The sequence below is a fragment of the Stenella coeruleoalba genome (assembly GCF_951394435.1).
Source record: "Stenella coeruleoalba genome assembly, chromosome: 1".
Taxonomy (NCBI): Eukaryota; Metazoa; Chordata; class Mammalia; order Artiodactyla; family Delphinidae; genus Stenella; species Stenella coeruleoalba.
Window position 1 is genome coordinate 33,467,956 of NC_137169.1, and position 27,254 is coordinate 33,495,209.

A 27,254-nucleotide genomic window follows, 5' to 3' on the forward strand; every position below is an offset into this window, starting at 1 on the left:
ACCTCGGCAAGTTGGCCCACACCCCCCAACCCTGCCGGCACCCGAGGACCACAGCAGGCCTGTATCAAGGAATGGCCATCCGGCACATTTCAGCAGAGCACATGACGGGTGTCCGTGCCAACAGATCAGCACTGCTTTCTCTACCGTGTCCCTTAACAGGGACAACAGGGTCACAGGCAAGCTGTAAATGTGCAAGTGGTTGGGAGCAGGGCAGTGGGTCCCGGGGTAGGGGGTGGGGGAGAGTGCGGAGTGAGAGTCTTCCCTACATCATGAGGGTGGGCCTGTGGGCTGGGAGCTCTGTGCTTGGGGGAGCCGGAAGAGAGGCTGGCAGAGGGGCTTAGAGCCATGCTCAGTGACACACGGCCAGGGCTGGTGGCATCAATTCCATTTCTCTGGGCACCTGTGTAGGGCAGTAGCCCTTTGGCCAGATTGCTTGCACAGTGTGTCTCTGTCATTGAGAAATGGCTCTCCAGTGACTCCCGGCCCCCATCCCCTCTGCCTGTGCCTGTGAGCCCCAGTGGCGGTGAGGACTCTCCCCTGCTGGCCACACAGGCCTCCAGAAAGGAAACCTTGGCAGCTGGGCTGTCTGAATACAGGGGGGAGTGACGCCCAGGAGAGCTGGGGTGCAGGGCTTGGGGGAGGGGCCCAGCCACCCCCAAGGTCACGGGCTAGTCTAGCAGAGCCCAGTCTGCTGCTCTGTAGGTCTGGGGCTGGAAGATCTGGCCCAGGAATATTTCAAGCCTGGGCTGAAGCAATGCCCTTTATCCAGCTCCCAGGCCTCAGTGCTTGAAGTCTCCAGTCCTTGGGCAGCCCCCTGGGGTGGGGCCGGAAGGTAATGAGGAGGAAAGCCCTGGCCTCTGGCCTAGGCTGTGACTGGGGCTCAGGCTCCTTCCCACCTGCTGCCAGACCTGACCAGTGCCAGTACAGCAAAGGCTGGGCTCGTTGGCCTTCTTCCAGGGGGGCCGGGAGCCCCAGACTCTGGGTCAGACAGCCAGGAAGTGCTGGCTAACCCCACCCCCTGTACCCTGGAGCCCAGCAGACCCCCAGGTAGGCCCTTCCCTATTGTCCCCTTTTTGTCTTAGCCAAAGGGAAATGAACTAGGTGGTCTGGCTGGAGGCTGACCTGTGGCTGGTTTGTCCTGGCAGCAGAGGCCAAGCAGGGAAAGGGCAGAGGAGGGAATTATGCCGGAGGGCGGGGAGCTCACAGAAGTGCCCCAGCCCTATGCACCTTATGGTGTCCCGTCTAAACAACAGCTCAGGAGCCCCTTATGGCCACACGATTCATGCAGCCTGCCTGAGGAATGGGGACTGGCCAAGGAGGTCTCTGCTCTGCAGCGTTAGCACCTAGCCTGGCTGGGCCATGACCGTGGTCCCCATGCTTTCTCCCCCTGGTAGAAACTACAGAAAATGATTTCAGAATATTGTGGAAAACCCCACCCATCCCAGGGCTGGGTAAACATGCTAGAGTTCAAGTTCCATATTTCAACTCGGGATTTTAATTTCTAGTCTTTTTTTTTTTTTTTTTTTTTTTAAACAAAGCAGGCTTTTGCACCAGGAAACACAGGGCAGCTTCGTAAAGGAGGAGATGGGGATGAGGAAAGAGGCACTAGCTCTTATTGATTGCTTTGGAGAAGAATTCAAATGACCTTGGACAATAGGAGGCTAGGGGAAATATCAAACACCAGGTTTATATATATATATATATTTAATTTTATTTTTTAAAAGAGATTTAAACCAACCAATAGGAGGCCTGGGTAGTTCCCACCAGTCATGGTTTTGGGTACTTCCTGGGGGTAGTGGAGACCTGACGGTGTGTGGGACGGGGACAGGGGGACCAGTCGTGCTGCAAAGTGGTCCAGAAATGAGTCCTTGCAAACTTCCAGTGCTGAGCACAGGAAAAGCCCAGCCATGGAGGAAATAGGGCCCTTTGTACCCCAGGGACCAAATGTAAAATGAAGCCCAAGCCTGGCCTCAGGAATGGCGAGGCAACGCACCTTGGATCTTGACCCCCAGGGGTTGGGCCCTGTCACTTCAGCCTTGTGGGTAGTTTCTAGAACAAGGATGGCAGCCAGTGGCTGGGACCCTGAGAGCAAGGCCGAGGTCAGGTGCTCAGGAACCAGTGGAGATGGTCAGGAACTCCTTTCCCAGCCCAGACAGGGGGAGGGTGCAGTGAGGGGCAGAGGTGCTGGGCCAGGGGGCAGGGGGATTTGTCTACTGGTCAAGTGCCAGGATGGGATCGTGACGCAGGCCACCTGGACGTCTGGGAGTCCTGGGGAAGCAACCAGCTCCTACCTTCTACCCGTTCCAAATATTTTGTGTCGAAGTCCTAGGAAAAAGAAAGTCGGAGTTTTCTGGGCCTGCCCGTGGAGTCTCCCTGCCCGTCCCTCTGCCTCGGGCTGCTGGCCCTTCTGCTGGGAGCCGGGGGAGGCCACTAGCTGGGGTGGGATAAAGCAGCAATAAATAGGAACCATAAACAACTGTACATAGGAGAGCTTGCTTTTACATTTAATTATATATATCTTTAAAGTTTCTTTTTCTCTCTCTCTCTGCTTCAGTGCATTCCCCTTTCTCTTAGCAACTGACCGCCTCTTGCCAGCCTTGGGGGTAGCTGCTGACCACGGTGGCCCAAGGTGAAGCCCCACCTAAATGTTCACAGCCTCAAATACCTCATGGGGTTTTTCATGTTTGTGTGTGTGTGTGTGTGTGTGTGTGTGTGTGTGTGTTGTTTGTATCTTTTCAAGCAACAAAAGGTCACAGAAAAAGGCACAGGTAACTGCATACATGGTGGGAAGATAAGACAGACCGGGGCTGAGCAGAAGCTTCTTGGACAGAACAACAGATGGGACAGGGAGCCCGTGACAGCAAGATGATTCGAGGAAGTCGGCTGGAAACGTCTGTGACCAAACACCGGAAGCCAGTTGCTGAAGCGGTCGGGGAGAGGCTAAGTGCTCTGGGGCCCCCGGTCCTCGGGCTGCTGTGGGGGCGCCCCGGGCCCCCCACTTCCCGAGGGCTTGGGGGAGCCCTGACTGGTCCTGGGTTCCCCGGAGAGGTTCCTCCTCCGGGCTGGGAAGCGAGCGGAGGCCTCGGCCAGGCAGCCCACGGAACTGCTGCGGTCCAGCGGCGGGGTGGCGGAGGCCAAGGGGTTGGCCGGCGCACGCAGTGACTCCAGGCGGGGGCTCCGGGACCCTGCCCGGCGGCCCTGGGGTGGCCGGGGCGAGGCCTCGGGTGGGGTGCGGGGACTGTGCGTGGGCACGGGCTCTGCGGGCACCTCGGCTGCGCGGGGCTCCCAGTCGGGAGGTCTGCCCAGGCCCCTGCTCGTCCTGCCCCTCTCCTTGGGGTAGTCCCTGGCCTCCAGCTCCGAGGAGAGTGTGAATTTGGAGACCTTAGCCACGGGGGACACGGAGGCCGATGAGCTCTCGGTGGGACTCCGGCGGGCTCTCTCCTGGGCCTCCCGGGCCCCCGTCAGGTCGCTGCCACCCCCTGAGAAGCCGCTGACCCAGGCCGTGCTGGGCCCGGGGAGCAGGGTGGGGTGGGCCCCCGGCCGGGCCTGTACCATCTGGATCCCGCCGATGGGAATCAGGGGGCACGGGGTGCGGGTCAAGTGCTGCGAGTGCAGAGGCAGGTGGCTGAAGACGTTCTCCTCTGTCCGGGCCGGGGTGTGGCCGTGGAAGTCATGGGGGGCGGAGAAGGGTCGGGAGAAGAGAGGATGAGCAGGGCCAGGTGAACAGGAGGGACTTGGCGACTCGGCCTTCTGCTGGGGTCAGAAAATAAGACAGAGTAAGGCGAGGATTATGTGCTGGGCACGTGGAGACCCCAAGGCCTAGAGTGAGGGGGGGACTCGCTGAGATCACAGAGCAAGTCCTGGCTGAGCTGGCCCAGAACCGAGTCCCGACCCCTGCCTACGGTGTTGCCCTGTGTGGGCACCCTCTCTGGAACGGTGACCATGGGTACACTCCGGACATGGTCCCCCGCCTCCAACCAGCTTGTCTGTCTTCCGAGGACGGGGCTGCCTGGTTGGCCCCTGTGCACCTGGTCCTCTGTCTCGGTTCTGTGGCTTCTCTTGTTCCTCAAATGATACTGACCCAACTTAACCCTAGAACATGAGTTCCCACTCCAGTCTCTTGGCCTTCTCCCACCTCCAGGAATTTGCACACGACCGCAAAATTAAAAATCAAGTTCAGATTCCTAGCTCGTGTTCCCCCTGGAGCTTGAATCTCTGCTGGTGGTGAGCAGCAGTGCTGGGTTATGACAATCTGGTGACAGAAGAGGTGTTGGGAGGGGAAAGGTGAGTTGACGATGATAATGATATCGGTGCTGGCGATCATGACAGCGGTGATGCTGTGACAGCCATGATCAAGCTGATGGGGTGGCTGGAGTGTAATGATGGCAGATGGCAGTGGTGATGTGACAGTGACAGTGCTGACGGTATGACAGGGAGGGTGTTGGCTGCAGTGACTCTGAGGGTGCTGGTGGCAGTCATGCTGGAGATGTGATGATTTTGGTTGAGCTCTGCCATCTGCTCAAAGAATACGTGGGGATGGCGATGGGGGTGCGGGGGGAGGAAATGGCACAAGTATTTACACTCACATCCAAGGCCACACAGCTTACGAGTGGCAGAACCTGGCTTTAATCCTGGGTAGTCCAGCTCCAGAGTCCGTGCTCTGCTGCTTCGGACGCTAAACTAACTGGTTTCAGGCACTCAGCACAGTGCCTGGCACAGGAGGTGCCCAGTACACGTCTTCTTGGTAACCGCTGAGCTGGCAGGGGTGTACCTCCAGGTCTGAGGCCTCAGGGAGGCGTGAGCTTACAGCCCCCCACCTGCCGGCGAGAAGCGGCCCCGCCACCCCGGGGACGGGAACTCACCCACGTGGAGGTGCAGGTCTCCGCTGGGCTTCTGGCGAGCAGCTTGTGAGGTAGAGGCGCGGGTGGGTAGAGAGCCCTTGGGGCCAGCCCTGAGCCTGGGCCGCGCTCGCCCGCCGAGGGGCTGCCCGGCCCCGCCAAGGCCCACTTCCCTGGCAGCGCTGACCGTGGCGGTGACTCGGCCTGGCCTGGAGACCATCTCCTCGTGGGCGAGTGTCTGTGCGGGCCTGGGTCTGTGGCGCCCTCGCATTCAGGGGGCAGTTCCCTACCCAGGGGGCGGGGGGTGAGAGGAGACAGCTCGAGTCTCGGAGACCCACGGGGGAGAGGGCCCGTCTGGGGGCCAGGTGGGCTCGGGGCCGAGGCCGGCGGCTCTCGGGCAGGTGAATGTCGCCGGGGAGACGAGTCGCTTTTGGTTAGTGAGTGTTTTGGGGCGAGTGGTGGGCGGCTGCCTGCTTCTTTGCTCGGGGACCATGGCCTCCTTGGGGACACGGCCTTGGAGCTCAGGGCCGAGCCTGTGTCCTTCTCCATGGGGCCCGGTGGGGCCGGTCCCAGCCGGGGGAGGCACAGGATGCTTTGGCTGGACATGAAGCAGCTGCCGGCTGCCAAGCGCTCGGCTTCTGAGACTGAGCTGCTCCTGGTGGCCTGGCTGCCAGAGGTGGCATCTGGGGGCTGGGGGCCCCGAACAGGTGAGGAGTCTGCCGGCAGCGTGGCAGGCGGGCCGGGCGGGGGTGCCTCCGAGGACGGTCCTGATGGCTCGTCCTGGCTCTCCTCCTCGTCTTCATCCTCATCTTCGTCCAGGTCCGAGTCTGAGTCCGAGTCGTCCAGGTCTGAAAACTGGTGCTCCGCCACGGCCTCTGTGCCCTCTCGCCCTTCCGAGTCCTGGAACGGGTCATCGCTTGTTCCTGAGGGGCAGACACAGGAGACCCGAGGTCAGAGCCAGCCCCAGGCTGCTCTGCTCTAAGCCCCAGAGTCCCAGTCTGCAAACTGGGCCTGACAGCCACGGCAGTGGCACAAGATCATTGAGAGGATGGGAACGCTTTGTAAATAACCACAGCAAAAATTACCGTGTATCTACCATGTGCCAGGTTCAGTTCTAGGGCCTGCATGTGTTAATTCACTTAGTCCTCAAATAATCCCGCTGGGTCGGCACTATTCTTATCTTCGCGTTATAGACAGGGAACCAAGGTGAGACAGTTGAAGTCACTTGTCCAGGTAAGGTAAGTAGTAGGGCTGGGACTGAACCATAGCAAACAAGATAGGTTTTTTCTTTTTTTTTTTTTCATTAGTATTTCAGTGCTGGCTCCACCGTGAGCAAGTTAAGTGACCCTGTTGTGCCTCAGTGTGTCCCCCTCTGTCAAATGAACTTGACAGTCTCACCTCACAGGGTTTGCTAGGCGGAGGAAACACACTCCTGACACACAGCAAGGACTCAAATAATTATAGTCACTCTTAATACATCCATGAAGAAATCTATTACTCTGGGACACAGCAGCCTTGCTGGCCAGTCCAGCAGCGCTGGGCATGGTCAGTTTACATACACGTCTGCCACTGCGGCTAGGCTGCTGCTGGCTGATACAATGGTATCTGGCAGATGGCAGGCCCTGGCCTCTCCGGGGGTTTGGCTAAGCTGGCCTCAGGCTGGCTGCAGAGCAGGGCCTCATCCCAGCCACTCATGTCCAGAGAAGGTACTGTCTTTGCAGAACCCCTGGTGCTCCCAGCTGGGGGGTAATGGAGCTCTGAAATACCAGCCTCTGGTCTGGCTTTTGGTGGGGCAGCCCAACCAGCTGGGTCACCACTAACAGGACACAGGCCTAGTTTGGGGATCTATGAAATCGGCAGCAATCAGGACTCCATGGGGAGCTCCGCTAACATCTAGCCCACCTGGCAGGCTCCTGAGGGTTTGGGTCCTGCTGGCCCAACACTCAGCTCATGTCAGTACCCACTCAACTACTGACCAGGAGAGCTGGACACACAAGCTGACTCAGGCCACTGGTGCAACCAGGCTTCTGCACCCCACCATGCAGAGCTGCCCTGGGGGTAGAAAGCCCAGCACTTGTGCTTCCCAATGGCTCAACACACAGCAGTAAGATGCATGCAGTGGATGACAGTCGGCATTCAAGAGGATGTAGGTCAAAAACTATGGGGTGGAGCTGGAGCTGGCAGGGGAAGGGAGGGCCATGGGGCCAAGGGCATGGCCTCCTGGCAGCCAGGAGCAGAACAGTGAGAGTGGGGAAGGGACTGGATGCAAAACATCTCTGAGTTTTGTCCCACGCATTTACTTTCCCGCCTAAGACTTTAGCCGGGGGTGGGGTGGGGGGGTGGGGGGGTGGGGGGCGGGGGGGGCGGAGCTCACCTCGCCTCACCTCTCATTTACATGCGGAGAAATCCAGGCCCAGAGCAGGCAAGTGCTTCCCCAACACCACCCAGAGAGTCCAGGACTAAGGTTTACAACCCTTGCAGGAAATGGTCTGAGTTTGAACCTTAGTTCCACCCCTTCCTTGCTGTATAATGTTGAATAACTTAGTTTTTCTCTCTGTATTCAGTTTCCTTGTCTGTAAAATGTGAGTAAGACTAATAAACACCACCTCATGAAGCTGCTGGGAGGACCGTGAGGGTCGGACACCCAGTAAGTACCCAACAAACCTCAGCTATTCTCATCCCAAGTACCTCACAACCTCAGCAGACAGGCAGCAATGAGAGCATCTCATCTTGCGGTTGAAGGTCAGAGGGGTGGTGCTACTAGTCAGAGTCCTGATATTCACCAGGAAGGATCCTAATGTCCCTTTTTACAGATGAGGAAGTTGATGGGCAGAGAGGGCCGGTGGCCTGCCCCAGGCACCCAGCAGGAGTGATGGAAGCCAAGGGTCCCTTGCCCAGCACAGGGTTCGCAAAGCCCCCCACATCTGGACTCGCTCAGGGCTCTATGGGATGCCCCAGCCGGACGGCCCGTTCCCAACGCCCCTCACTGTCAAGTCTCCACAAAGCTCCGCCTTTCTGTGGCCTGGGACCGGAGGAACGAAGCGCGCTGGGGCGCAGAGGGGGTTCGGCCACACGGTGGCGCTGGTGCTCAACCTCCTCAACCTCAGGGGCGGGGCTGCGGCGCCCGCCCGGCCACCCGTAGGCAATCTTTCCTAAGCTGTGCTCCCAACCGTCACTTCGCGACTAACAGACAAGCTCCTCCCCGAGCCTTCCTCATCGCAGGAAGTGGCAACTCCAACCTTCCAGTTTCTTAGGCCATAAACCTCAGAGTCATCCTTGGCTATTTTGTTCCCTCATGCTTCCCCGCCCCCCGCCCCACTACGTCAGCAAACCCCTTCGGCTCTACTTGCGGAATGTATCCAGAATCCGACCACATCTCCCCACCTCCCTCGGCCCACCCAAGTCCAACACGTGCTCAGCCTGGATCCCTGCCTCCAGCCGCGCCCCCTACCGGCCATCCTCTGCATACGGAGTCAGGGAACGGCAGAGGGCGTTGCTCCACCAGGCGGCCAAGTCCATCCCTTGGCCTTCACAGCCACGGCTCTCTCAGACTTCATCTCCCCCCGACTCTGGCCCTCAGGGGCTCTGCTCCGGCTGTTCCCTTTGCAGGGAGAGCCCTTCTCCAGGCCCCACTTGGCTTCCTGACACCTCGCCTCATGTTCTCTGTTCACACCACCGAACAGAGAGGCCACTCCCCACGCTTCCCAGCCCCTCAAGGATGTATTGCTTCATACTCATCACCCTTGCCCTAGTCCACATTTGTTCATTGCCCAGCTCCCCTCTAGAACGCAGGCTTCCCGACGGCAGGAACTATGTTTTATTCATTGCAGAATCTCTAGCACCTAGAACAGGTCTTAGAACGGGTCTGGTGCTCAGTATTTCTGGAATGAATGCATTGATTTCCTCCTCAAATAAGGTCATCCTTTTTGGCCTCATTGGGAAAATGAAGCTGGGAGAGGGGCAGGGACAGCTCAGGGTCCCTCAGTGGACCCCCGGTGCAGTGCTAGTCGGAACGCCCACCTCCCATCCAGGGAGGGCTCTGGGCTTGGGTGCAGCTGGCCCATCCAGCCCGCCAGGCACCGCAGCCAGCGTTTCTGTCTGACCTTGGGCAACTGCCTTTACCTGTCTGAGCTTTACTAAATGTCTTCAACTGAAAACGGGGCAACACAAGTTTCTACCACAGTTACGAGGACTCAGTGAGACATCTGTAAATGGCCTGATGTTCTTTTTTGATAAGAATGGTAACCCCACATCCTCATTTTCGGGGGTACAGCCCCAAGTTCACTGTGTTCTGTTCAATAAAGGTGATCTGTTTCACCTAAAAGGAAATGCGACCTAACTCTTTTGTAAGATTGTAGATACATTCCCAAATCAGAAAAACAAAAACAAACGAGACACAGACGCACACACCTCTCCTTGTCACACTGTAATTCTTGATTCCGATTTTAGGGAATCTGGTCAAAGGTTTGCCCAGTGCAGGAGGAGTACCTCTGGCCGCTCATCTACCTGCCAAAAAAGCCCCTCTGGCCTCCTCCCTGGATGCTGAGGCTGGGCAGGGCACAGCCACACACACTGCCTTGTCTTCTCAGAAACTGGCTCTAATGTGGCTCTAATCTTGCTAACGGGGGACTGAGGTCAGGGTGCGGTGCTGGGATAGGGGATGGGATTGGGAGGTGACATGGGGCTGTCAGGTCTGTCTGAAAACCTCTAGCTCTAAAAGGCCCGGGCGTCAGGCTCATGCCCAGAGTGTGTAAGTGTGAGTGTGGGTGTGTACCTCACAGCGTCATCGTGAGAATTTGCCAAGATAATCATGGCACGTGTCTAGAGCATGCCTGACGCAGAGTGGGTGCTCAATCAATGTTGACTGTAATTACTCATGTGCTAATGTATTCACCATACATTCACTGAGCACCCACGGGGTGCCGGGCGCTCCACCTGCCTGGCAGACCTTAATGCACCACAGCTACGGCTCCCAGCACGCTGTAAGTCTAGGGGGTGGGGGCGGTCATCCTGTGAATTTAACCTCTGTTGCCCTGCAGTTGGGAAAACTAGAGGAGAGGGCACAGAAGAGGGAGAGGAGGCAGAGCAGAGGAGAGGAGGACAGAAAGCAAGGGGAGGGCAAGGCGGACAGGAGGAGAAAGGGGGAGGCGGGAGTTGGCAATTCATTTACCTTCTTCGGCTTCCAGCTCCTCCAGCACCCCCGTCTCTTGGCACTTTTTGCTGTGGGCCTTCGACTTCATATGCTTAGTCAGATTCCCTGGAAAGGAATGAGAACAGACTCAGGTTCGGCTGGAGGGCAGGTGCTGGGACGTCGCTCCGCCCAGGTGCTCAGGTGGGATGCGCAGCCACAGACCCCGTGCAGGATGGCACTGAGGAGCTGGGGGAGGGTGCGTGAGGGGTGTGAGGGGACAAAGGGTAGAATGAAGAAGTGAGATGCTGATTAAAAAGACAAACAAAAAAGAAATTAAAAGACAAGTCACGTGCAATAAGTTTTTCCTGCCTTTAACTCTGGGCCCAGGAGCTGGTGACACTCATCAAACAGGATTCCCGGCCATTTCAAATACCGGGATGACATCAGGGCTCCCATTAACCCAGCATGGGGGATGGGTACTGAGGATGCCCTCCTGGCTGAGGACACTGTTAGGGCAGCCCACAGGGAAGAAGCTTAGGGTTTGGGAAGAGGAACCAGGACAAAGTTACTGTTAGAAATGGAGAGAGGGCAGAAGACGTAGAGAAATCTGCTAGATCCGGACCTGGGGGCCACAAGGCTGGGGCCCAAGTCCTGACTTCCTTAGAGAGTCATGTCCCCTTCCTGGACCTCCAAGGTCACTGCCGTGCAGACACGGCCGGGGGTGGTGGTGCGTGCGGGGAAGGCCGAACTAAGGCTCTGCCCCTCCCCAAGCCTACGAAGCCCTGGGGGTGTGGCTGACTCTGTCCGCAGTGGGTTGAAGAGCAGAGGTGGCCGCTCTGTGGCATGAGGGGAAAGATAGCGACACCAATTCTCCCCCACGTGCGCACAGCACTTCCCAGGCCACAAAGCCCTGTGGGCAGGTATGCTCTATGAAGGCGCAGCACAGGGCCTCCAGCCGGCCCCAGAAGGATGCAGGCCAGATGCCTCAGGATGCTGCTTTGGGCTCAGCAATCACCTCCAAGCTGGGATGTGCTCACTGTTGCTCTGTAGGTTGCTGAATTTCCATATGGTAGTTCATACAAGAAATCGTAAATTCTTTGAGTCAGGTGCTCTGTCTCACTAATCTTATCAGTTAGCAACTTTGAGCAGATAGATGGAAGAGGGAAGAATGGACTCCTAGAACAGACACATAGAGAGAGAGATGGAGGGATGGATGGATGGATGGATGGATGGATGGATGGATGGATAAGTGGATAAGAGGAAATATGGAGTGATGAACAGGATGAGCGGGAAGGAGCTGGACAGACGGATGGGATACTGGATGAGTAGATAAGCAGATGGATAGACAGATGGAGGATAAAAATAAATGGAAGGATAGATGGAAAATGGATCAATAAACATATGAGAGGATGGAGAATGGGAAAGGAGGAGACGTGGGTGAGTGGGAGAATAGCTGGCTGGATGCAGCACACACAAATGCATGGGAGGACAAACAGACAGGAGGATAAAAGAATGGGCAGGTGAATGGAAGGATGGATTGGTGGGAGGGCGAATGGGAGAGGTGGAGGAACAGATGAGAAAATAAATGGGAAGGTAAATGGATAGGAAGACAAACTATCCGGATGAGAGGATGGGAGAAATGGATAAACAGGAGGATAGATGGGTGGATAGATGGGTGAATAGGGAGAGAGGGCCCATGGATGAACCGAAGGGTGCTTCTTAATCATTCTGAGAATTTTAAGGAACCTTAGGGTTTTGCTGAGAGGGTCAAGGGAATCTTAAGCTGAATTGCCTGAGGTGTGCAGGCCTAGGGCGGCAAGGATGGAGAGAAGCTGTTTCTTTCCTCTTTCCTTCCCTTAGTCCTAGTCTGTGACTCCATCCTTCCCAAGTCAGATTTTCTTCCTTTAACTAGACAGAAACCTGGATCTTCTACTCCTGGCCAGATGGAGAGCAGAGCCATAACTTCGAGTCATTCCAGGGCCGGAGGGTCCCCAACATCCCCTGTCCCGCACTGTGGGCCTCTGCCCTCACTGTTGTGAGCAGGCTAGGCCTGAGCAGGATGTCAAGGGGGTGGTCAAGGCATCTGGGGTCTTCCACGGGCCAGAGAAACTGAATATCCTCTGAGGTTCTGAGACCAGCCTGCCATCCCCTGACTACCCCAGACCCCAGGAGACTATGCACACTGCTCATTCTGGCTATGACATTATTGTTGTACCTGTTCGGCCTGGAACGTTCGGGTCTCTACTCAACCAAGTTAGATGATGAGCACACAACGGGTGCGTAATAACCATGAGCGGGAAATGCTCTTCTCATCCCAGAAGCAAAGTATTGGAAGGAACCTCACAGACCACGTGATCCACGCCCACCAGGCCCAGGGTCTTCCTGCTTCTGTTCTAACTCCCGGCCCTGGCGCTGAGGATGCCATTAGACGACATGATCAGGTGACGGGATGCTGTGGGAGGGCTCCCATTCACCAACACGGCGAACCAACCAGTCAAAGCCACACTGCTAGCTAGTGCAGAGCCCCACGTGGGACCAGGTCTCAGGACCCCAGAGACCTTGCTCGCTCCACGCTGGCAGAGCAGAACCAGCATGTGTAGGAGGCTGATGGCCTTGGGTTTGAGTCTGGGCTCTTCCACCTGCTAGCTGTGTGCTCCTGGGCAAGTTTCTTAACCTTCTGAGCCCCAGTTTCTGCAACTGTAAAGTAATACCTACCTCTCGGGGACGCTGGGAGGAGCTGATGAGGAAACATGGAGAGTGACAGCAGAGTGTGCCTCGCAGATGCCCACCACGTGGAACCTCCTTCCTTCCCACACTGTGTGCCCCCCCCCCCCCCACCAAGTAATCGCTCTTTACTGAGCACCCGGGGGACTCTGCCACAGTCACGGGGGTGAGGAGGAGAGAGATGCTGAGATGATGCTCGTGTTGTTGCTGGCTTTACCAGTTAGAACAGGCTGGGCTTAGGAACCCCCAGGAGAAGGCACCGGGCAGGCCCTGGACGCCAGCTTCTCCTCTGCCCCTGCCCTTGGAGGCTGCAGGGAGGAGGTGGGAGTCTGGGTGGCTGCCCAGATAGATCACGGGGTTACAGGACCGGATGCGCAGCCCCGAGTGTTATTCGGCGCCCTCTTTGGTTTCCCCTCCGTGGGCCTACCTCCCCCTCTGTGAATTGAGGGAGGTGTACCAAATGACCTCAGGTGCCTTTCTTTGGCCTGGACACCATTTCCTTGTCAAAGGTCAAAGCCTGGGCTTGCCAAGCAGAGTTCACAGCTTCTCACCGTCGTCCCAGCTCCCCACCAAAACCCCGACAATCCTGGAATGAAGGAGGAAAGGCAAGTGGATGGAAAATGATGGGTGTCTGGAACAGAGGCGGACCCTCCACTGAGGGCATCAGCCGGTGACCCTGCCCCATTCAGCTTTGGGCTTTGACCAACCACCCTCCCTCGGTCCCTGAGGCCTGCCCCAAGCTGCCAGCTCTGTCCCGAGGCGATCGGTGCAACGGCCTGTACCCAGCACAGCCACTCTGCTGGCCTCTGGGAACCTTCTGAGAAGATGACATGGGACCCCAGACCCCCGCAGGGACATCCCAGTGGGCCTTTCCTGGCCGCACCCACCGAGACAACCCTTGCTAGCGCCCAGGGGCCGGAGCTGCTGCCACGATGTCTAACACAGAGACGGAGACACAGACAGGCAGACGGAGACAGACAGGAAGGGCTCCTGGGCTGGGTGCAGCCAGGTGGTGGTGACGGAGGGCCCTGAGGACCACCTGCCCAGCCTCATCTCTCATGCAGCCTGGCTGGGCCTGAGCCCAAGGGTGAGGGGAGGGAGGAGATGGAAGCAGCTGTATGGAGGCAGGAGCCCTGAGAGGAGGGGACCTTTGGCATCTGGGCTGGTGGCTGAAGGGTCCATGACTCCAGGGAGAAACAGGAGTGTCAGTATCCTGCGGCTTCCCTCGCTCCCTGCCTTGTTCAGAGAGAGCCAAGAGGGAGCTGGTTCTGCATCCACCTGCCACCACCCTTACTGGCCCCCCTCTAAGTCCCAGAGGTTGACATTCCAGGATTTCGGATGCGTTCACTGCTCTGGCTCTGGAAGGTGTCATCTTCCAGAAGCTTCTAGGAGCATTTGCAGAGGGCTCAGCCCTCCCCCATCACAGGGTGAGAGCAAACCCTCTTGGGCGGGGCCTTCAGGGCTCCACCCCAGGCTCCACCCCCAGGGCACTCAGAGGGCCTGCAGACCCTCCCCTCAGGTTAGGAGCTCTGGACCCTCCAGGGCTGTGTGCTGGCTCAGAGGGACCGGGGGAGGGACAGCAGATAGCTCGGCATGTGGCTTCCAATGCAGGAATTTCCTGGAAAAGGGGTGTTCCTGCCAGGGACCCAGGCCTCTCTCAGACCTGACAGAAAAAGACCAGGCCTTTCCTCTCAATAAAGCCAGAGGGAATTGAAGAGGGATTGCTCTGGGAGACTGCTCTGGCTGGGAACTCAGCCCCGTGGGGCTTTCCAGTCTCACGTGGCAGGATGACGGTTCTCCACGGTGGCGGGCAGCTCTTCACGGCCCTGGCGTGAGGCACTCTCAGGGCCAGGCTCTTCATGCTGAGAACAGAATGGTGTGGTCCCCTGGGCACACCCTGGGAATAGGGCCAGCAGCTGTGATCCACTCTGGACGCCACCTGGTTGGCCACCTGATTTTGCCACTCCTTCCAGACAAGGGGGCAACTGCTCACAGAGAGGACGGCGGTGGGGGTGATGCCCAGGAGGCAGGGGTCCCGGCTTATAGTTACAGCTCCGGCTTTAACAGTCGTTTCTGTTTTGAGGGACCCATTTTCCGCACCGTCAAGTGAGGCTTGGACAACAAGGTTTTTGGTGTTCAGAGTCAAAGGCCGTTATTTGAACTGTTGAGGGATTATGCCCATCTCTCTCCACCATAAAGTCCCAACTGGCCGCCTAAGGCCAGAGAAAGCGGGGTTGTAGGGGGCGTGCGTGGGACAGAGCCCACGAGCAGGACCGAGGCATGCTAGGTGAGCTGTCCTGGACACAGCAGGGCTCCAGGCCTACCAGTTCTCTCTGAATGCCCTTTGGAATGCTGCTGACGAGACACCAAGAAAGAAGAGGGTCAGGGCGAGGAAGGAGGATGCTCACCTCTATGCAAACCAAAACCTTGGTGGGAAAGTTTGAGCTCCGGTTGAGAATGATGGTGAGAGGACAATGGAGGGCAGCCTAACGGGGTCAGGAGACCAGAGATGGGCACCCGGTCAGAGAGGGGGCCACGAGCGAGGGGATGAGATAAACTGCTCCCTGACCTAGCACCAAGAGAACGGAAGGGACCAGCAAGAGGAGGGGGAAGTAAGGAAGGCTCAAAGACCTGGAGGGGCCCTCCTCAGAGCCACTGCCCACTGCTCTTTCTGGGAGCAGCTTTGCCAACAAAAGGAAGGTCGACAGGCGTCAAAGCTCTCCAGTCCCATCTACTGAAAAACCACGTGGCTCTGGTGGGGGCTGGTGTGGAGGCCCCCAACTTGCCCAAAGGAGAAGGCAGCACCCTCGTGCCCAACCCTGAGCCAGGAAACTGCGAAGCACGAGAGGCTGAAGCCACCAGGGGCTCGAGAGCCCCAGGCTTCCCTCTGAGGCACCTCAGTCTGCTCAGCTACCAGGAAGGAAGAAGCGGGTTGCGATGCCTTTCCTGCCTGCCCTGTGGGAGCAGCCGATGGAAGAAGCAGAGACGAGTTCGGTCCGCGTCTCGTGGACACAGCCTCACTGGTCCACACCGGGGTCCTGGGTGGCTGCAGTGGCCCTGGCCACCTCCATCACCCATCACAGCGCTCTGGTTGCGTACCCTCACCGGCCAGTCTTCCTTCCTTTCACAGAGCCTGAGCTGACCCTGCTGTCCAGTGTCGGGGGCAGGAATGACAGGGCTGCCATTCGGGGGTCGGGGAGAGCCCGGCCCTGTGTCAAGAGGTGCAGAGAAGCTGGACGGGGCAGGAACGTGGTCTGAGTGGTGAGGCGGGGTGGAGGCTGGGGCAAAGTGTGGCATGAGAGGTGACCATGCGAGTGTGTTAAGTGGCTCGGGGTGGAATGGATTTCCAAACTCAAGAGCGGCAGTGACCAGTGTGGATGCTGGAGCTCATCGGGTCGGTGGATAAAGGGCTAAGGAGACATGCAGAAGGAAGGGGTGATGAGATCAAATACAAAACCAGGAACTGTGTGCGAGAGTGCCACCGCCTGGCCGTGGTGGGAATCGCACGGGTGGAGGGTGGAGGGGCCGGCGTGGGATCCAAAAGCACCGGCAGGGCAGCCGAGGGGTGCCACTGCCCAGTCTGGAGGCGGCTGCTCTGTCACTGGGGAGCCCAGGAATCGGGGGTGCCCAGGCCCCAGGCAGAGAGGTCCGGACCCCGGGCTCTGTGCTGGGGCTCCCAGAGGGGAGCTCCCTGCAGCGGGCAGGGCCAGTGCCCCGCTGACCGTCTCTTACCTTTGGTTTTAAAAGCAAAGTGACAGTGCTTGCACACATAGGGCCGGACGTCAGTGTGGGTGCGGATGTGTTTCTTCAGCATGCTGGGCTTCTTGCAGCGAATTCCACACTCCTCACAAACATATTTCCCTCGGCCGCGGCCTCGCACATATACATACTCTTCGTTTGATTTGTACCTATGAGCAACAGGCGTCATGGTAAAGGAACAAAAAAGTAGGAGAAGAGGCAGGTTCCCACCTCAGAAGATGCGCGCGCTTCCTGGCTGCATCCAGCCCTTAGGGGCATCGGGAGAGGCAGACGCGGAGCAGAGAGAACCACGGGTGGGGGGATCCGCCACGGAGCCCTGCACCTGCCCTGCCCTCACACAGGGGGGCTGCCCCCTTCTCTCCCTCGGAGGCGGCACACTCTGGTGCTCCCTGCCAGGAGGGAAGCCGCAGGGGCACAGAGGGCCTCTGGTCCAGACCCGGCCCCGGTGCCGGCTTCTGCTCCCAAAGACCAGCCGCTCTGGGCCACCGTGTAACAGAGTAAAACAGATAACGACCACAGCTCTGGTAGCCGCCATTGACGGAGAGCTCACTCTGTGCTGGGCACGTTGCCCGAATTCAATCACAGTCTCCACGAAGAGCCCTTAAGAGCCTGAGGCTCCCACAGCCAGAAATGGACAGAACTTGAGCTGAACCTGCCCGCCCCAAAGCCTGTGCGTACCCCACGAGGGGCGACACGCGCTGAAAGAGTCTGCTAGGAGGCGTGTGAGGGGAGGGACGAGGGCTTCATCATTTCCCAGTCCTCAGACTGGAAACCAGGGGCCCTGCACTCTCTCCCCTGTCCCATCTCCAGCCGAGCCAGAGCTCTCAGGACCCAGATTCCAGCCACCTGGCCTCTCACATGGCCTCCAGGGATCACTTGGGGTCATAGCGGGAAGTGTCAATAGCTTTCAGGAGCCTCCTGGGGCGGCTGGCCCACCCGCTGGGCCTCAGCGCCACTGCGCTTGTGGCCCAGAATCAGAATGTTCTTATTTCCACTCGGAAGGAACCCACGAGTCTCACAGGCTCACTTGATACCCAGCTGGTCTAATGCTGTGGATGTGTGAGTGTCTCGATGGGGACACGGAAGGCTGCGACGGGGTCCAGGGGGGGATCCTGGCATATCCAGGAGAAGAGCTTTCTGACTCATGAGGCCTGGGGATCTGAAGGCGCGGGTGCCTTGGGGGAGGTGTGGTCTCTTGGCCTGCAGGAGGCCTGCCTGTGCCCACACTCACCCCGCACATCAGGCCCCGGCCAGGAGTTGGCACCCAAACTCGGGGGTGGGGTGGTGCAGAGAGGCAGGAAGGGGCTTGGGGGGAGGTAAGGACGTGACAGCGGCTGGGACTCAGTCCTGCTCCACTGGGGCCATCAGCTTACAGCTGAGAGGATGCCACAAGGATGGGCCTGCAGGAGGGAACTCTGAGGGAGGGAGCTGGCAGGCAGCGGCACAGCGATCACCAACACACATACACACACACTCACACACACACCACCTCCCCACTCTCACACACAAACACATGCACTCACACTCACACACTGACACACACACTGGCACACTCACCCCACCCACACAGTGACACACACTCTCACACACACACACGTGTGTGCCCACACACTCACGCACGGACTGCTCTCCAAGAGCACAAGTGGATCGCCTCAGCTTTGGCCAACCGGTGCCTCTCAAGTTGTCTAACACCACCGTTTCTTCCTATTACGGGTCCCGATGGGCCAGTTTTAGGCGCCCAGTCCTCAGGCTGGGGGCCAACTCTTGCCCTGATCCAGGACAAAGCACCGTCTTGCTTTCAAGGGGAGGTGTGGAAGGCCATGGGGGGCTGGGGGAGAGGGACTCATTTTGCTCTTAGGGAGACCACCCTGGGGGCAGGCAGGGGGTGTCTCGCCTCCCCGTGCCAGCAGCTCACCCTCGCAGCACGCCCCCCAGACCTCAGCCAGCTTCCTGGGTTTTAATTCCTAGGTCCCTTTGTCCCCCGGGGACCCAGTCTGAGCTGGGGTGCCCTTTTCCCATCTGGAGAAGAAAGAAGCGAGGATGGCTTGGTTTCCCCTTGGCACTGGACACCAACCTCCACTTGGCACTGCTTGGCGGGTCCATGGCAGCCCCCCACTTCCAACGATGATGGCGCTGCCGGGGTCCCCCTTCCTTCACCCCCTCCTACCCAGGCCCACAGCCGCCCTGACTTCTACCACACGTGGGATTCCCCCTGTGCTCAAGCCAATTCAGAAGAAGGCATTCGGGTCCGTCTACCTTGGCTGTTCTCAGCCCCTTCGTTCTCCTTCCACAGCGAGCTCAAACCACCTGCGGTCGCCTGAATGGAGACACACACACACAGAGAAAGGACCCTGCTTGACCCTCTGTGGGTGGTGCCCTGACTTGGGGGTGGGGTGGGGAGGCATGTATGTAACCCCAGATACCACTCTGTCACACTCCACAACCTGCACAACCTGCTGGGTAGCACAAAGGAGGAGCCTGGGCTGGAAGGGGCCAGAGAGGATGCTGAGAGACGGAGGCGGGAAGGGAGGACCCCAGGCAGGGACCCCAGAAGCAAAGGCACGGGTGCTAAGAGGCCTGGAGTGTTTGGGGGGCAGGACAGGCTGGGTCACCATCGGCCTTGAATGCCATGCTAAGAAGCTGAGACTTGATCCAAGTTTTATTAAAGATAAACAAAGTCTAAAGAGAAGATGCTTCCTTGGCACCATGGGGAATGGTCTGGAAGAAGAGAGGCTTAGAATCTGGGTACAAGGCACGTGTTCTAGGACAGAGATTCAAGTCCTTCTGGACGTAGAATCTACAGGCCTTGGTGGCCACCTGGATGACGCAGGGGCCACCATGAAGGAGTAACGAAGATCGAAAGTTTTCAGCTTGGCCAGCTCAGGTGGTACCATCCGCGGGCTTAGAGAGAAGCGATACGGGACCCTGGTCCTTAACGGCTGAGTGTGAGTTGAGGAAATGTCCAGTAAGCAGCTGGAAATCCATGGGACTCAGGATGGGACACGTAGATCGGCGCTGAGGCCCAGCGGGTGCGCCAGCCGCCCCAGGAGGCTCCTGAAAGCTATTGACACTTCCCGCTATGACCCCAAGTGATCCCTGGAGGCCGCGTGAGAGGCCAGGTGGCTGGGATCTGGGTCCTGAGAGCTTCCGGCTCGGCTGGAGATGGGACGGGGGAGAGAGTGCAGGGCCCCTGGTTTCCAGTCTGAGGACTGGGAAATGATGAAGCCCTCGTCCCTCCCCTCACACGCGTGTCTGGGTGGCCTCCTAGGAGACTGTTTCAGCGCGTGTCGCCCCTCGTGGGGGATGGACGGGCTTTGGGGCAGGTAGGTTCAGATCAAGAGAGTATGAGAACAGGAAGAGGGCAATGAGAGGGCCCAGGAGGCACCCAAATGTAAGGGCGGGGGAAAGATGGCACTAAAAGCCACCCCAAGCAGAGATCTCCCGGTAGAGAACCAGGAGAGAATGTGATTTGGGAGCCAGAGAAAAGAGGTTAGAGGAAGAGGCGCCCAGGAGGGTCCAGGTTGTGGATATCTGGAGGAGGGTGGCCACTGCGGGTCCTGAGACTTGAAGAGAGCAGTCCTGGTTGGCCAGCCTGGAGCCTGTTGACTTCTCTGCTCCTTGAAGGCCACTGGGGTTGTACAGCTTTGTGGTTCCCAAAGGGCCGAGTCCAGGGACAGGTATGGGGCAGCTGTCCACTGTGAGCTGGACCCTCTTCCCCTTCCCAGCTCACGGTCAGCCCCTCCAGCCTGTGCAAGGCCCCTCTCTATAAGGTCCCACCCTCTCCCCAGCAGCTTCAGGTCTCCGCCTTCGGACACATCTCACCAACACGGACGCAAGCTCAATTCTCTCGGTACCAACCAACCCCAAAGTCCCCCGGACCTCAGCCCGCTCCAGCGACCGCTCCGTCTGCTTCCCTTCTCAGCCCGAGTCTGGAAGGGGCCGTCACGCCGGCAGAGTCACGCCTCCTCACTGCCCCAGCCCAGCTTCCCTGCTGACTGTTCTTGCCAACAACACAGGGCGCTAAATCCAAGTGGCAGAGGCGTTACTGCCCTGTTGCTCGCCCTCTGGAGACACCTGTTGGCTTGGTGACCGGGTCTCCTCTGCAAGTTCCTTCTTTGACCCCCGCCTCCCATGCTGGTGTTCCCCAGGCACCAACCTGCACTCTTCTCCCCTCACACCTTCCCCCAGGTGAGCTTCCCCGCACACGCCTGACTTTCCACCTGGATGCTGATGGCTCCCGTCTCTCTCTCCAGCTCTGACCCCTCTGCTCTGCATCCAGCTGCCCCCTCGGCATCTCCCTGGTGGTCTTTAGGCACCTCACAGCCCACGTGCCCTGAACCATGTTTCCACGTCCCCCAACCTGTACTACCGCCTCCTGGGTCCCCGTGTCAGTAAACGGCATGCGCATCCCATGGTGGCCAGGCCAGCATCCCTGGTGCCTCTACTTCCTTCAGTCTTCATTGTCACTCCATCACCACAGCCCGTCAATGCCGCGTCCCACATATGCTCCAGGGAGGCCCACCTCTTTGCCACCACTAGCCCAGGCCACCATCCCCTCTCCTGACCCGCAGCATCCTTTCCTCACAAAACATCCAGAGGGGGCTCTCCCCAGATACACTCCTCCCAGCCCAGGGCCCACCATTCAATGCTCCTCCCACCGCTCTCAGGATAAAGCCCCGCCCCTCACTCAACGGGCGCAGAAGGCCCCGGGCACCACCTGGCCCAGCTACCTCTCCAGCTCTTCTCTTACCTGCACTTCCCCATCAACAACACTGAACATCATCCCGTGCCTCCCAGTCCCTTTCCTCTGGCCTTCTCCCTCCCCCCCGCCTGCTACTGACCAGCTCCTCTTTCCTTCAGGGCTTTGCCAAAAGGCCTCTTCCTTCGGAGCCCTCTCCCACACCCCTGGGCCTGGGGGTCCCGCCACTCCTCCTTCACGGTGCCTGTCAAGCTGTGTGTACTGTGTGGCCTCTCACAGCGTAGTCCCCATGAACCCCCTGCGGAGGGCACCTCTGCCTCATTCACTAGAGCATCCCCAGGGCCTAGCTCAGTGCCTGGTACCCAGCAAGTGCTCGGTCCTCATCGCTGCACAGAGGAGAGCCAAGCCAAGGCCTTCTTTCCTCGTGTCTGCTAGAGACTCTCAGCGGAGACGCTCCCCCTCCAAGAGTCCCTGAGCACAAGTTCAGCCTGACGCCGTGGGCTCCCCATGGACGCGGCACAGCCAGTGCCCCTGTAACCATGGTGGACTGGCTGGCTGAACACTCCCCACTTTCTGGTAGGAACCACTGCGCTAGAAGTCAGAAGGTAGAAGTCAGCATGAGACCTGGGTCTGAGTTCTGGCTCCTGTGTGAACTTGCTGGGTGACCTTGGGTAAGTCATTTCCCCTCCCTTGGGAATAGTCAAACTTTGCCCTGAGATACACCAACCACCGCCACGTGCCTGACGTCATTCAGTCCTCCCATCAGCCCTTTGCCATTGTCTCCATTTTATAGAAATGTGAACCAAGGCCCAAAGAGTTCAAGTGACATGGCCAAGATCACACCATCAGCGATCTTTCCACTTATCCCCGTCCCCGCACCGACGCTGCACGGATGCTTTTAGGTGATGCTGACCAAGTTTCCTTAGCACCTTCCTTCATGGAGATTCTCAGGGTCCTGTAACACCACAGACAGATGAGAACGGCATCACTCTCCCTGCAGCCCTTCCTGAAAGGCCACCAGCTCTGGGTGGGACCGAGGGTGTTGACAGCTGCAGAAAAATGCCATGCAAAGAGCCAGGGAAGGAAGACAGAAAAGCATGGTGGGGACCCCAGGGGCATGGTCCTGTCTCCTAGGTCTGCTGGCCGCCCCACCCTCCACCCAAGGCTGCCCTTTGGAGGCCTGTGCCACAGGTTGCCCTTCACCCGGTGAAGAAGCGCCCGCCAAGCCTCCTGCCTGTTCTGAGCCTGCAAGACAGTTCACCTCCTGGGTACAGCTGACTCATGGCTCTTTGAGCCCCACCACCTGCCCGTCTTCTGCTGATCTGACAAGCCAGGGATGTCAGCCAGTCTGGAAAATGCTTGGTTTTGTTCTTAAAAAAAAAAAAAAAAAGAGCTGTTTCTGTGGATTCCAGAATGTCTTAGTTAAAGGGGCCCTGAGCTTGACTGCCTGAGGTCACGCAGCACCAGGGGTCCTGGACCCTCCCATGGAAGCAGCTTTCTGTTCCACTGTTGTGGGTCAGGAGGTAAGTGAGGCTGCCAGGAGGGGTGTGGAGCTGCCAGAATCTTCTGGATCTCTTTTCATTCTTATGCTGTAGGTCTAAGACTCACGGACTCAAAGGAAAATAAAAAAGAATCTTGCACAACCCCTTAATCAGGAGGGTCTTATTATTTTCATCTAATGGAGGACACAGAAACAGAGAGGTTGTGTGTCTTGCCCAAAGTCACAAGGCAGCTAGAAAGTGGCAAGGCAGGGACTGGAACCCAGGTCTGACCCCAGCGCTCTTATGCGTGACACAGTCTGCCCTCCTGCCTTCAGCCGCGTCTCTTCCAATCCTGCAACTGGAGATGCTGAGCTGCCTGACTCTTGATCATTCAGCACATGACCCCTTGGGTTGTGGCTCTAGACTCTTGGCAGGCATTTCTGAAACCTGAAGCTTCCACCAAGCACTTGGGAACTCAGAGCACAGCTCCCAAAGGAGGTGACACATCCTCTGCTCCAGATTCCAAAAGAGGGGATGCGGTGGAAATTAAATGGCATTTCAGGCAAGATGATGGGTGAGTTGTTGTTCTTGGACTCAGCATATGACGAAGACTCAGTGATGAAGCTGCTCTATGAGGTAGTGAGCTCCCCATCACTAGTGCTGGGAGGCCCTAGAGCAGGAGGGAATGAGTGGTTATGGCAGTTCACTGATAGAGGCAGCTTTCAGCGTATTAGCCTGTTTGCTCCTGTAACAAGGCTGTAAAATGCATATATTTATCCTTCAAATATTCCATATTTATCCAAAAAATATAAATAGATCTATTCATTCCTGACCAAATGGAGGCTCAGGACACTAGATGGGAGGGTGGGGTGAGCTGGCCACATGACTGTGCAAAACAGAGGAGGTATAAGGAGGGGGGAGGGGTCGGGATTAAAGTGAGCTGGAAGGCAGCGCACAGTCCCTCTCTAAAGGAACAGTGGATACACCTTTCCAGCCAAGTGTTGTATGAGGCTGTCAGATCTTCCAGGTTTTCAAGAAAACCACAAATCCAGATTTTTAGAAAACTAATAATATTAGCATACACTTACATAGCTCTTACTGTGTGCCAACCACTATTTTAAATGCTTTGCATACCTTTCCTCATTTAAACCACAAGGCAGCCCCATGATGCAGGGACTCTAATCATCCCAATGTACACATAAGAAAATGGAGTCACAGAGAGGTTAAGTAACCTGCCAAAGGTCACACAGCCGGTAAGTTAACAGAGTCAGAATTTGAAACCAGGTCACGTGTTACAAAGTTACCAGGTGCTTAATTGCTATTAAATTCTAAGACTTAAAATCTCCTCTTTTGGGACTTCCCTGGTGGTCCAGTGGTTAAGAATCCGCCTCTCAATGCAGGGGGACGTGGGTTCGATCCCTGATTGGGGAACTAAGATCCCGCATGCCGCAGGACAACTAAGCCCACACGCTGCAACGAAGAGCCCACAAGCTGCAACAAAAATCCCGCATGCCGCAACTAAGATCTGACGCAGCCAAAAATAAATAAATAAATATATATTAAAAAAAATCTCCTCTTTTAAAAACACAGTTTAAGGCAAATAAAATAGGAGAGGCAGAAATAGCCCAGAGCTCAACTTCTGGCTCAAAGAGATTTCCCCAAGGTCATGCGGCCAGTAGATGCCTGTCTGACCTTCAAACCCATGACTTCTTTTTCCACCAAGCTTCATTTTTCTCTTAAATGAGGGGATAAACTCAATGACCTCCGAGTGACCTTCCTAATCTGAGCTCCTAGGAGGCTGTTCTGCATGTATATTATTGATGTTTTCATATATCAATATTTTATCATAAAACTGTCACCTCTTCTCCAAATTTGGATATTTTAAAGTCTTGTCAAATGTCTGTTTTTATTATGATCTTGTGGCCGAATATGCTTTCCCCCAGGGGCACATACAGCTCGGATATAATCATGCGAAGCGAGAGGAAGACGCGGCCAGCAACGTCCACACTGTTGCTCGGAGGCCCACTTTTGCGGGCAGCCTGTGTCCCATGAAGTGAGGCTCAGGGTCGGCTCCTGGCGGTCACTGGCCCCCAGGAGGTCCGGCCCCAGCGAGCCCACCAGCTTGTCTGCAGTGACGCGCTGCTCTCCGGGTGAAGCTCAAAAAGGAAGGGATGTCTGTGGGAAGAGGAGCAAGTGCCAGTTGGCACTGAGCTGTGTATTTGCTAAAAATATTCAGTTGCCAAGAGGTCGGGAACACACCCCTTGGTGACAAATGTACTGGGGAGGCTGAGCTGTGGGTCATGGGGGAAGTTCACGCCGGGTTCTGGGCACATCCCAGACTCTCGTTTTGTCAGGGTTCTGCAGAAATCGTATCACATCACTACATCCGGGATGGAGGGCATTTAATGTGCTGTCCAGGGACAGGCCTGCTGTGCCCGGAATTCCACAGCACATATGTAACACAAGCACGGGCTCAGAGCCCACCAGCGGAGGGTCTATTTTAAGCAGTATTCTTTGTATTTACTCAACAATACTTACTAAGACCTGGTCTGAGCCTGGCCCAGAAACGCAAAGCTAAATAAGACTCTGACCTCAGTCTTGAGTGTGAATAACAGCTACTTAAAGGACTGTAAAACAAAGAGGTAGAATCCGTAACCCAGACAACGTACCAAGTGCCGTGGAGGATCAGAGGAGGACCAGCAGGGTGGGCCTTAGGTGGCTTTTGCAGAAGAAATGCTTTTCACCCCGGTCTTTCCGGGTGAGTCGGGTCTGACTGGTGAGACTCCTGCTTTGGGAGCCCCCGCCTGGTGTGGGGTGGAGGATGGTGTGGGCTGACAGGCCTGGAAGCTGGGGAGTGGTGCTGTAGTTGTCTAGAGCCCCAGCCGCGGCAGAGGCAAGGGCGGGCGGAAAGAGGACACAGATTTGAGAAGTTGGGGCTGTCTGACAGGGGCAGGAGGGGAGAACCAGTCAGGAGCCTTCTTTTACAGCTTCCGGGACTCCCACCACGGAGGCCAGCCTTCGTCCATTTTGCAGGTTTGCGTGTGTGCCATCTGGGCCCTTTCCTCGCTTTTCCTGGTGTGAGTTTTCATTCTAGGGGGTCATCAGCAATCGGCATCAGCTACCCGGAAGACAGGAGCTCAGGGGTCTTGATGCCCAGCACCGGTCTAAGGAGAGGAGGTGACTTTTATTCTAAAGAAATGGATACTATAAAGCTGAGACGCTGTGCAGTGCATGACCAAGTGCAGAAGCCCAAGAACCACCGAGCAGGCAGCCAACCTGCGCTGAAGCCAGCTCAGGTCCGAAGAATGCAGCCAAGGCCCCGTTTCCGACCAGACGGCGAGATTAGGGAGGGAGACAGGATGCCAGAAGCTGGGCCTGTCGTGTTCAGAGAAATGAAACTACCGAGGAGGAGTGGACTTCTTAAAGGTGCCCATTACATGGGGGTGCCCCAGCCTTCAGCAGGCCCTGACCTGCAGGGTCTAGAACAATGACTTTCACAGTGTACTCAGGATTCACGGCGGGGGAGACCAAGCAGCAGGGTCTGGGCCCTCACCTGCCCCACCACGCTGAGCTGCTTTGCAGAACAGGCATCTATGTAAACCGAACTTCGTAAAAAAGAGTTCTGTGAATTTAAAATCAATTTGAAATTACTGTGAAAGCACAACCATGCTCGGAAGGACCTTAAAACCTCTGACTTCCTGGGTGGGAGGGGCCTCGTGCATCCTCTGATGTGGTCATTCTCAGGGCAGCCCATCCACACCCCACCATGGGCGCAGCTGCCTCTGGCACCTGGGGTCCCTCGGTGTCCCAGGCAGCACCTTCCGCCTCTGGGCAGCTCTCCCCCTAATAAGCTAGAGTTGCTGACCTCCTGTAGTCTGAGCTCTGTTTAGTGCAACCCCTCTTTGCACACGACAGTGCCCCAAGGATGCTGTTCTACCCAAGATTTCTCTGCTCCAGGCCTCCGACAGGCGCACTCATGATGGATTCCAGATTCCTCCCCAGACTTTCCCAACCTCTCCAGGTTGTCCCTCTTAAGATGGGAAGGCCCAGAGCACCCAGAGACTGCTCCCCCCACCCCCTGCACCCACTGTGGCTGGAGCCAGCCCGGCCTGATGCAGGACTATGGTCAGCTAGTTTCCCAGCTTCACTTCCTCGTTCCCCAGACAGGAAACAGGCCCAGAATGGGGAAGTGACCAGATCCTGGAGGTTGAATGCATGTCTTATTCTTTACTAAAAAAAACACTAAAAAGAAAGTCAGCCAGGGTCAGAGGTGTTTCTTTTGTCATGGAAAAAGAAACAGCTAGTATTTGTGGAGTGTTTACTCTGTGGTAGGCGTGTGTTACAGGAATTATACTGTGGAAGCCTTGGCATGATTCTATATGGCAAGAAGCAAGAATGGAGGCTGGCTTAGAAAAACCTCAGGGGCTGGCGCAAAAGCCTGGCCTGTGTCTTGTGGGCAGAGGGGGGTGGGGAAGGTGTTCAGTTACAGCCCTGCTCTGGAAGCAGCCCTCTGGGGCTGCGTGCGACAGCAGCTCGAGGGGACCCTGACTGAGGCCATCTGTGGTAGCAGCTGATGAAATACGTGTAGACACTGGGTGCCTGATCAATGCCTGTGGGCCAAT

At 57.1% G+C, this 27,254-nt stretch overlaps 1 protein-coding gene across 2 annotated transcripts in view; it reads right to left on the bottom strand.

Moving 5' to 3' along the window:
* Positions 1–2,365: 2,365 nt before the first annotated feature.
* HIVEP3 (HIVEP zinc finger 3) overlaps positions 2,366–27,254 on the bottom strand; it is a 56,926-nt gene continuing 32,037 nt past the window's right edge. The window contains exons 3-6 of one of the 2 annotated variants that reach the window (XM_079915480.1): positions 16,426–16,601; positions 10,009–10,095; positions 4,863–5,761; positions 2,366–3,750 (exon numbers count right to left, since the gene is read on the bottom strand). In XM_079915480.1, the coding sequence (XP_079771606.1) occupies positions 2,941–3,750; positions 4,863–5,761; positions 10,009–10,095; positions 16,426–16,601 (1,972 nt within the window). In that variant the 3' untranslated portion in view covers positions 2,366–2,940. Of the gene's footprint in view, positions 3,754–4,862; positions 5,762–10,008; positions 10,096–16,425; positions 16,602–27,254 lie in introns of both variants that reach the window. The other variant, XM_079915479.1, reaches the window with a different exon arrangement.